The sequence below is a fragment of the Rhinatrema bivittatum genome, chromosome 2 (assembly GCF_901001135.1).
Source record: "Rhinatrema bivittatum chromosome 2, aRhiBiv1.1, whole genome shotgun sequence".
In the NCBI taxonomy this organism is placed as follows: Eukaryota; Metazoa; Chordata; class Amphibia; order Gymnophiona; family Rhinatrematidae; genus Rhinatrema; species Rhinatrema bivittatum.
The window spans coordinates 587,438,108-587,449,666 of record NC_042616.1 but is presented as its reverse complement, the minus strand read 5'-3'; the positions used below and the strand labels follow the sequence as shown (position 1 = coordinate 587,449,666).

The 11,559-nt window shown below is 41.6% G+C and overlaps 1 protein-coding gene across 1 annotated transcript in view; it reads right to left on the bottom strand.

The window, feature by feature from the left end:
- Positions 1–2,050: 2,050 nt before the first annotated feature.
- The window catches only part of DLGAP1 (DLG associated protein 1), a 437,388-nt gene continuing 427,879 nt past the window's right edge, over positions 2,051–11,559 (bottom strand). The window contains 3 exon segments of the mRNA XM_029591059.1: positions 2,051–5,179; positions 10,418–10,534; positions 10,536–10,571. Coding sequence (XP_029446919.1) covers positions 4,964–5,179; positions 10,418–10,534; positions 10,536–10,571 — 369 coding nt within the window. The 3' untranslated portion in view covers positions 2,051–4,963.

The window sequence follows — 11,559 nt, the reverse complement described above, 5'->3', positions numbered from 1 at the left end:
TTCCCCTCCCTTCCCCTATCTAACCCACCCCCCAGCCCTACCTAAATCCCCCCCACCTTTATTTTGTTATTTACGCCTGCCTCTGGCAGGCGTAACTTGCGCGCCCCAGCTGGCTGCCGGCGCATGATCCCCTGTCATGGCCACTGTGCCAGAAGCATCAGTCTCACCCTGCCCCGCCCCACCCCTTTCACAAAACCCCGGGACATACATGCGTCCCGAGGCTTGCGCACGTCACCGGGCTTATGTAAAATAGGCTCGATGCGCGTGTAACCCTTTTAAAATCCGCCCCACTATGTATTTGTGTATTATGTGTGGAATTGAAGTACTATCCTGGTTTTATTATTTTTTTATATATATTTTTTATTTGTGTCCACGTGTGTATCATATTTATTTATATTTTTATAATTATTTGTGATGTCTAAACATCTTTAAATGTTTTTATATTTATGTTTTAATTATAGTAGCCCCTGAGGCAGCTCTATGAACAGAGCGAAACTCGGCCAGAGTCGGGCCCACATACTGTGAGAATAAAGTATTTTGCCATTACACTGATCTCTTTGTCCTTGGGCGCTACATAACATCACTGAACGGACAATGTTACAAAAGTTGCATCCAAGCTTTAATTGTACCAAGCCAAATGACTGATTGGTGGCATCCAAGAGGGCATTGATTCTACTCTAGATTTGAGAATGTTGTCCCCGTGCTGCACATATTAGTCTCTTTACTACACAAAGGAGGTCATTTTCAAAGGCATTACATGCATAAAGGGGTAGATTTTCAGAGCCCTGCTCGCCTAAATCCGCCCAAAACCGGGCGGATTTACGCGAGCAGGGCCCTGCGCGCCGGGAAGCCTATTTTACATAGGCCTCCCGGCGCGCGCAGAGCCCCGGGACTCGCGTAAGTCCCGGGGTTCTCGGAGGGGGGCGTGTCGGGGGCGTGTCGGGGGGCGGGCCCGGTCGTCGCGGCGTTTCGGGGGCGTGTCGGCAGCGTTTTGGGGGCGGGTACGGGGGCGTGGCTACGGCCCGGGGCGGTCCGGGGGCGTGGCCTCGCCCTCCGTACCCGCCCCCAGGTCGCGGCCCGGCGCGCAGGGGTCCCGCTCGCGCGCGGGGTTTTACGCCTCCCAGAGGGAGGCGTAAATCCCCCGACAAAGGTAGGATCGGGGTTTAGACAGGGCCGGGCGGGTGGGTTAGGTAGGGGAAGGGAGGGGAAGGTGAGGGGAGGGCAAAGGAAAGTTCCCTTCTAGGCCGCTCCGATTTCGGAGCGGCCTAGGAGGGAACGGGGGTAGGCTGCGCGGCTCGGCGCGCGCAGGCTATACGAAATCGATAGCCTTGCGCGCGCCGATCCAGGATTTTAGCCGATACGCGCGACTATGCGCGTATCTACTAAAATCCAGCGTACTTTTGTTTGCGCCTGGAGCGCAAACAAAAGTAGGCTGTTCGCGCTCGTTTGAAAATCTACCCCAAAAGTAGTATATAGCTAAGCAATGTTCAAAAGCCCACTCATGTGCATTGGGATGGTAACTTTGAAATAGCCACGCAGCGCACATATACATGTCCATATTATAACATACATATGCCTATGCGTGCAGGGTCTAAAATAGACTGAACGCATGTATATGTGCGCACAGTTTTATATGGACGTGTACATGTGTGCGCAAATGCCACTTCTACTGCATACATGGGGGGAATTTTAGAAGGGAAACGTGCTGACGCAATTACCAGTTTCCCCAGTTCATTCCCAGTTTGTCCAGGTAATGGATAGGACTCTCTAATCCCCCTAGTTAAATAACCTCCCTTTTACCCTGTTAGCACCAACCCTTAACACCCCGCTGCCTAGCCTTTTTTTTTTTTAATTTTATTACTTACACGCTCTCTATAGCAGTAGTAAAATTACGTGGCAGGGGACCCCGGCGCGCACCTGTGCGTGTAAATGCTTAGGTGTACATTTCATGTTAAAGTCCCTGAACTCCCATGTTCTGCCCATGCCCCACCCAAACCACATCCACACCCCTCCCCTTTTCCTCAACTTATTTATGTGCGTACCGGGAGATATGTGCATACGTGGGCGGATTTTTAAATCCGCATGGCGCGCGCTGGCCCAACCTCTGCGCACATCTCCCGGCTTTGGCACAAGTGGAGCTTTTAAAGTTCACCCTAAAACATTTTGGCAATCCATCCCTGTGGAGTGAATTTTCATAGGAGATAGGCACTCATGTATGCACTTAAAGTCCATTTTGCCTGCATAAAACCCAGTTTTGCGCACGTAAGTCCTTTTGAGAATGATCTCCAAAATGTTTAGGGGACTCTTTCTTTCCAGTGCATTCTCTAATTCCATTTGGAAACCCAAACGGCTCTGAAAAGCCAAATAAAGGCTACATCTGTGGACCTCAGTCCTTATCTATATGAAATGACAAGCATATACCTAAGTTTAGGTACATGTAAAATACCTACCAAAAAATACTGATATACAAATATGAGTACTGTGTACAAGATACAAGTCTTCACTGTTCTCTACAATTTGAAACAATAAGGTGTAATTCTCTTTCTGCAAAAAAAAAAAAAAATAATGCTAGCTTTCAAGAAAATGTATGTAGCCACTGGCCAACCAGAGTTTTGAATCTACTTTCTAAGTGTAGAAAACAAATGAATTGCAGTAGTACTGTATATATGGAATCCCCTGGGTGTTGCTTTGTATAGCACATAATATGAGTTCAAAGCAGTTGATAATACTTTACACAACCATATCAGGTTATAGTTGGCTTTGCAAACCAAACTGTGTGCCTCTAAAAAAAATCATGTGAATAGTGTTATGTCCTTTAAGAAACCAATGAAGACTCTGGTTTTCAACCCTGACAACTATCTTTACAGGCTGCATTGGATTTCGGATCACTGCAGTTGAAAGCCTGATAAATAATAAATTATTAGCCCTTATCTGGTAAACCACAGCAGTAAATGCTTGTGCCCTATCTATAAAGATGTACAGTATTTTCAATATTAATGGCAGGGAGAGGTAGCAAATTCTCTAGTGGTTTTGGAATGTCGAATGAAAACATCTGTCGCCAGAGCCTAAATGACCTCTCCTATTTAGCACCTGGCTATGATATTATATAAAATAGTTCTCTAGCATGAAAACTAATGTACATTTTAGAAAGGCATTTTTAATGATAATCTCTAAAAAATGTAAGATGTCAATTAGACATAAACATTAAGAGTCATCACATTTTGAAAGTTAGATGTCAGGTAAAGAAAGCTGGAAACCAGCTTCTGATAGATTATACTGCATCTCATTTCATTGTAGGTCTAGAAGTTGAAATCAATAATATTTGTCGACATGCTATTTCAAAAGCACTTCGTTCCTGCACCTGAATAAGAGTGCAGGGGTGGATGTGCCAGACTGCAAGGGTTATGGGCTGCTGAAGATTTAGATAACGCGTATTGTTTTGATTCCAACAGCGGCAAAACCTGTAGGCTGGTATGGCCAACTCTAGTCCTTGAGGGCTGCAAAAGCAATCTGGGTTTTTCAGGATAATCAAACTATGCAAATTAAATTGGTTCTGGACCATATCTATGGAAATATATTTAAAATAAATATAGCCAGTGGGCACGTCCTGTGACACAGATCTATTTGTAGCCCTTCAAGTATCAGAGCTGGGCATTCCTACTATAGGGTAAGGCTTCTGCACTTCAGTCCTGTATTGAAAACATAGGCTTACTGGAATGCCATGGCTATGCAACGTCTTTTTGTGTGAAATAGGGGATTAAGGGGGAAAGTTAGTCTCAGAAATGAGCAATCTGACATACAGCAGTCTGATCCATAGCTGAGCATCAATCCAAACCAAGCATTGTAAGATGTCATGGATACCATTTATAACAATTCACTAACAGGTACATGGAATCCAATAGTCCTATTAGGGTAATAAAAGACATCAACAAAATCAAGATTTTACCAGTATTACCCCACAAGTTACTGTACAATTGGAACTGACAATATAGTACAGACCTAAAAATAAAACCCAACTTAATTCTTGTGATCATTTTTATAGGTTTTCAAATTATGAAAATTCCTTTCCTTTCTTTATTTTTTATTGCCTTTCAAAATAGATTATTTCTTGGAAGATCAAATGTACAATCTTCTGCTGATCAAAACATCTAAAGAGTGACTGATGAAAAGAAATAATTAAATCTATCCATAAATGAAGTGGGTTTGTGGAGCTGATGAATGCTTTCAGTCCTTCCCACCACCTGAAGACTTTCACTTCTCAACTCTCACCATTACCACAGCTCATAGTTAATCCCCTTTGAGTTAGCAGGGGATGGAGGGTGTGGGGGGCAATAGCAGGTGTGACTGAAATTCTGAATAAAGTGTGCTATCTGCTTGATTAAAAAAAAAAAAAAAAAATCTAAGCTCTAGAGTCTTTCGTCTTTAATTAGGAAGACAGCAGAGTTCCAAAGGACCCCTCGGCAGTACCTTTCCTCCAAAATCTAGCTTTCTTTCAGATCTACCACAGTTTTAGACTCACCTGAAAATGAGAGGATGAACTGCATGATATACTGACTGTAGAGGTGTTGTATGGTTTCAGAGTTTATTTTATGGTGACACTAAAAGAAGGGCATACACGCTTTCTCACATGAAGCATAGTAATGGCACCAGTACATGTCGAAAAGTATCATGAAGACATGAGTACATTCTGAAGCAAGTTTATAGGTCATCTCTTGGAAGATCAACAACTACACCACAAGAAGTGGAAATAATCATGACCATTGCAAAAATGATCACAGAAAAAGAAAGAAAGAAAAAGAAAGAAAGAAAGAAAAAGAAAGAAAGAGGAGAGAAAGCGAGAGAGAGAGGTATAACATTAAAGAATACAAGTACTTTATTGTTGTTGTTTTTGTTTTTTTTTTTTAACAGAGACCTAGAGGGATAGTTAATGGAGCAGCTTTCCCAAGTCCATCCAGCGGGCGGTTCATAGCCTGGTCTGAGCTTCTGGGATGTAGATTTCAATGCTATCCGCGCTCTCTGTGGCTGAGTTCTGGCGGATAGAAGCAGCGCGCTTGGCCGTCATCAGCCGTTTCCGGGCGTCGTGGCGCTGTCTGTCTGTGCTTTCCAGAGACCTGTCCCGCACCAGTGGCGGCTGCCCTTTCGATGGCTTCTTTGGCACTGGAGGAGGGACCCTTCTCCCCTGATTAAAGCAGAAGGTTCATTACATGTATACAGATCTTGTGCAATGAGAACTTTGCCTTCATTGAAACTGAATTGTTACCTCCAGCACTCAAGGGCTCCATTCAGCAAGAAATATCTGTCTGCTGGAGCAGGTGTAAAGGGTAAGTCCTGAGTAAGCCAATCTGAGTAGCTGTTTGCACCTTAAAACGCCCTCAGCTTTACATATGCAAGCAAATATTTATTGATGTATATGCTCTTGTAAATAGTATAGGCACTTTTGCAATAGAGTTTATTCCCCCTTTTTTTTTTTTTAAACTAAGACAAAGTATTTGGAAAATAGGACCCCTGTATGATTAATAAAAAGATTAGGGCGTGAGGTGAACCTCTGGCCACAAAAAAAAAGGCCATAGTTAAAGTCAGGTGTTCTCAGTTTGTGCCAATTTCAACACCTGGCTCCAAGCATTCAAGTGAGGGGTCAGCACTGGCCCGCATCCTTGCCCAGGAAGCATTTCACTGCCACTCTCAGGGGGATTAGGGATACTCTCAGCAGGTCGCTTTGTAACAAGCATTTTTTACATTTCAGGAGTAATATTAGTCGAAATATTTTTTAAATGAAATAAACAGCTGGAAAATATCAGATATAAGAGAGAGCATCCAACCAGAGATCTGATAAAAGTAATACCCAGGTTTTTCTATTAAAGAAATATGAAATCATTTTTGGATGCGCTGCTGTTAATAACCAGCTCTAACAGTTCTGTTATAGAACTAAAATGCACCTTTCATTTTGGGCTTTTTAAATAATCTGTATGGCTGCCTTGCTGGAATAACCAAGATTTCACGCATGTGTGGCAAATAAAACCTGTGCATGCAAGAACATAATACTTTGAGGTCCATATTCAAAGGGGTTTGTCCAGCTAAGTTGGACTTAGTCAGACAAACCCAGAGTTTTAAATTTCTCGCCCTGCTGAATGGATATGTTTTAGTCGGGCAATGACTTATACTGATAAAAAAAGCAGTGGGGGCTGTTCTGCGAGCAGGGCTTAAACTTAGCTGGGTAGCACTGATATTCTGCTTGATCTGGCTAGGTTTATTCAGGTAAGGCTGGGCATGGTAGAAAGTAGGCATAAAGTTATCTGGATAACTTTAAACTTAACTGGGTATATTATTCAGCAGGAAATATGTCCTGCTGGCTATCTTGGCTTAAGTTACTGGCTTAGCTTACCCAGGTAACTTGCTGTACACCACCCAGCTCAATATTGACCTCTGTGTGTTTATTTATTGCATGTGAGCATATCCAATTCTAGATTAAAATAGGGTCATGGGCGAGGGGCTTTAAAGGGGTACTCAAAGGGTGTATACATTTTGCGAAAGTTGTGCTGAGATTGTAATTCTTACTTTGCATTCCTTAGTTTACTTTGTCTTTTTCACAGCCTCTTGTCTTTCCTTTCATTTACTCCTGCTGTCTCCTATCTCTCTCCACTGCTGCTTTTGCCAGATCTCCTCAGCATTGCAGTAGTTAACACACTTTTAGTATAGCTCTTCCTACTAGCCCCTGCTCCCCTTCCACACTTTCTGAAAGTGACTGACACTCCATGTCAGGGGTGGCCAATTCTGGTCCTCGACAGCCACAAACAGGCCAGGTTTTCAGCATATTTACAATGAATATGCATGAGATAGATTTGCATGCACTGCCTCTATTGTATGCAAATCTATCTCATGCATATTCATTGTGAAAATCCTGAAAATCAGGCCTGTTTGTGGCTCTTGAGAACCAGAGTTGGCAACCCCTGCCCTGTGTTCTTTGCAGCTGAGACATATCAGCATGCATGAACTACACTGTGACCTTTGAGATCAAAAGCAGAGGACAGACTTATTTGTGGCCTGTCTGACCTAAGTATTATGTGTGGGCTGAGATGTAGCCCCTGAATAATGACTGCATCAGAACATCAGTGTGCTGTCTAAATGGAACATAACTAACATAATACATGCTTAGCGACTTCTTGGCATTCCATGAAACAAAGCAAAAGCAGTAATTAATTTTTCGAACTTGATTAAGTTATATGGAGGGGGGGGGGGGGCATAATTGGTTTTCAGAGTCAATGTAATTTATGAACTGTTGTTAGATTTAGCAAACAGTTTTACTCTGATTTCCTGCAGGCATATTGATGTGGGATGGAGGCAGGAGCTGCCCAGCCACCTAGCAGTAAGAGATAGGTCTTCTTTTCTTGATGACATTGATTCCTCACATCTCCATCCTTGTATGTATGTAAGGACTAAGAGCTGATGTTAGATGTTACTCTTCTTCAGTGCTGCATGGCCCTGCTGCTGAACATTTAAGCTAAAGCCTAATCACAGCTGCTAGTAATTGATAGCTGGTTACCCAAGTTAAATGATGAAGAGACAAACTATTTATCACCATACATAGGTTTGCATAGTACATATGTAAATGCAAAATGAAGTAATGAGATCACCTTGTTCATCATGACATATGGTCAGTGTTTTGGTGACAATCTGAGCTCATATCTCCTGTCCAAACCAAGCAGTTTGTAAACAGATGCTTTTGGGTCATGGGGGGGGGGGGGGGGTTAGGTCATCTTGCCTGATGTCTGGGTAGTATCTCAGAGTTCTAATGCATGGTCTAGTGTCTTCTATTGTGTCCTGCTACTTTGGATCCTATTTTTCCACTTTCTCTCTCCTGCTCCTCTGAGTACTCTTCTAGTCACTCATGGTTTATTAGAATGACAGCAAGGTGTCTGAAGCAATATTAGGATTCGGGTTTCAGGGAGATTAGGACCATAAGCCAGAGTACAGGGGCCCACCAAAGAGACTTAGGACTTCTGGATCTTTGTTTAAAATTACGCTCATTGAATCAAATGTCAAAACCCAGTGATTCAAAACTAAAAGGGCTTGTAAATTGTCCCTGCTATGCCCAAGCCCTACGTTCTTGCCTGCCCACTTCTTTTGAATATATTTGATATAATAAAATAGGGGGTTTGAGTTGGTAGTGCTAGCAAGGCATCATTTCTGTTGAAAAATACCCAACATCGGTTATTTATATCAGACTTTCTTTACCCCCAAATACTGCCCTATACATACTCAATTTTTCCAGCCCTTAGAACCAAAAAACCAGAAGACCTAAATAGGTATATTCCACAGATTCATATAAAATAAAATGTAAATTACCCTTACCCACATTTCAAGAATTCTTGTAATAGTTGTAAACCTCCCAAGATTACTTAAATGTGGTTTATGACAACACAAAGCCTCTCAAATAAAACACATTCTTATATCCAACTTCCTGATAAAACAAATATTGAACAAAATAAACACTCATAGAGCAAAAACATGGGTAGAGAGAAGATGCAGTGTATATCACCACTTTTTGCACAACAAAATTACTTAGATTTCTTATTAAGTTACATGTCTGTCCTTCCAGCTGTGAGCTTTACTTTTTTCTTTAAAACAGCAGTGGAAGAAAGGAAAAGGTGAGGTGGAACAGGGAGGTATGTGTACACAAATTAGGGAATAAGGGCAGTATTTGAACAATTTTAAACATATCTATTGGCAAACTTGGTAATCATTCCATAACAAAGTTTAATTAATGATGCACTATAGTAGACTTTCTTTGTTTGCAAACCTTTCTTGACCCTTTGTTGGTAGCTGATAGCTTGTCAGATTGCAGACAAGATATGGACTACCAAGGTACACATAAGTAAGCATATGTAGATATCCCAAGGAATTGACTTATGTGGTCTCGTAAGCTCTTGCTCTTGTTCAGTTTACATGTTCGTTCAATAAAAAAGTATCAAAATCTGCAAAAGTTAAATTTCTCCAAGAATCATATATCTACTGGAATGCTGCCCTTATTAAGTGACCACTTTTTATCAGGTCAAAAATAAGGTTTCGGCTTACCACCAGTTTTTAGAGTATTTGTTACTATAAATATATCTGAGGAAGAGGGAGCAATTTCATGATCATCATCATCATCATCACTACCATGAAAGGTGGTCTTGGACAGGAAGATTGGGAGCTATCGTGCACCCGTTCTCTCTACGCTCAGCTTTCCTCTTTACCCATATTTCCAGATCATAACCATTTTTTTGTGTCATCACCCTGGACTGCTCGCTCTTGCCCTCTGTCATGCCCTCCAGTACTGAATTGCCACCAGCACCTCTGAGCATGTGACCAGGAAGTCTTTTTTTCTTTATGACTAGACCTTCTTTCAGGGATCTTCTAATGAACTAGTATCTCATCTATTTAAAAAAGAAGATGGCTTATTTGTTAAACTAGAGAAAAGGACTGATGAGTGATTTGCATACTTGTACTATCCAAGTAGGTGTTGAGTAGAAGGAATGTGTTATATTTGATTGTCAAGGAGTAGGAAAGGTGACAGATGAATGCTCATGTGCACTTGTCTACCATCAATTCTCCTCAGGGTAGAAATAATGGGTTCCATGGAGAGGGCCGCACATTTCTCCTACTCTGAGGAGGGTGCTGCACTGCTGTTTATCAGATGAAAGCGACCCTTGTGCTGGAAGGTGGAAAATAAAGTAGTTCACTGATATATAAGGGGTGGATAGGAGCTTCTGGCAAAAATAGAACATAAAATGAAAAAAAAAAAAAAAAAACCACATCACTGTTCACAAGACATTACCTTGAAGGCAATTTGTGAAAAACATTACCTGAGAAGTGAACTTAGAATTTCCCTCCACCCAAAAAAGAATCAAATATAGTTACGCTTTGTAACTCTTAGTGAGTGTTTATTTTGAGATCTGAAGGATGACAGAAGTTCCTTTCCTGTATTTGTGAGGTGATTACCAGGTTCAGTGGTGTTTTCTGTGCTTCCTTAGCTTGCTTGGTAACACCTCCTAGAATGTGCAAGTAAATTGAAATCTTGCTTTATACCTTAAAATGGTGCATATGGGATTCATTTTCAATTCAAAATCATTATGAGAGGAGGATCTTCCAAAATAATTGGTCATCTAATATGATTACGCTTACAATTTAATTAACAGAAACACAGTCTAACTAAATGATCCACAAAACATATTACTGGAACGTATAATATTATAAAACAAATAATATCTGACATGATTATTTTGCAAACAGGAAGTAATTACAGTGAAAGCAATGTGCTATACAAGTATTATAAACTTAATTTCATATTTGTAAGTTTTGCATGCACTTCTGTTTAGTCTGACCAAGATTAATAAAAATTTGGAAATTGATAAACCATGCAAAATCTACATTGGTCTACCTTCTTGTCAAGAGGATCCATCTGTTTCCAATTATTGGCCTTTAACTGGTGAAGTTCATCAAATTTCATACTAATATTTTCTATGGACAACTGCAGCATATCCCAGAATCCGGCTAAAATCCTGAGAGGTGGGCCTTGGATGAGCGTTAGGATTCTGTAAAACAAAAGAGGCCAAGCCATGCAGTATTTAAGAGGCTGAAATAACTTTGAGATGTGCGCCAAACTCATTTTGCTCTAGATTGATGCCTGATCATTTAGCAGACTGCTGTTGAGTTCATCCAAAACCAATTACATCCAGGCCGATACAGTAAAACTGTGCAGGAGAGCCGGTGATCCAAGGCGAGCACCCACTCTCCCAACGCGATTTTGTATTCGAATTAGGGCCCGCGCTAAAAGGAGGCGCTAGGGTCACTAGCGCGTCCCTAGCGCCTCCTTATTGGCAAAGCGGCGGCTGTCAGCGGGTTTGACATCCGTCGCTTAATTTTACTAGCGTTGGTTGTTGAACCCGCTGACAGTCAATGTTCGGAAACGGACTCTGGCAAAATGAGCGTCCGTTTCCAACCCGTGGGCTGCGTGCAGATTTTTTTTTTTTCCAGAAGATTTTTTTAATTTTTTATTTTTGGGGCCTCCGACTTAATATTGCTATGATATTAAGTCGGAGGGTGTATAGAAAAGCATACTGTATTGGCCTGAATGGTAGCATTTGGAAGCAGTTATGCAGCCATACAAATCCTGCATCCAGACACCTGCAAGACTGACACATCTTTATGAGCTGAAATGGATGGTTTTTCTGAAAACTCCCCAAAGTGCTACGCCAATTCTGAAAGTCTCAGAGCCATGTCAGACCAGGAGTTCAGAGCTTTGTCTTGCAATAGCACTGTACAAACGGGGCCCTTTTCAGACCAGAAACCAGGGAGAAAAATCAAATGGTATGAAGAGAGCTCCCCATCAGGATCCACCAGGCTTGGTGATTCAGGATATCATAGGCAGATTTAATAATTCTTGGGTTCTTCTTTTTATTTCCAAATCATGGCCTGACTGTAAAAATTCTTCCTTGTGTCAAGGACACTAATGTGAAAAGAATGTATCCAGGGAGGATAAGGTGGGGAACTCGTGGGAGAAAAGGCTATGAAATAATTGCT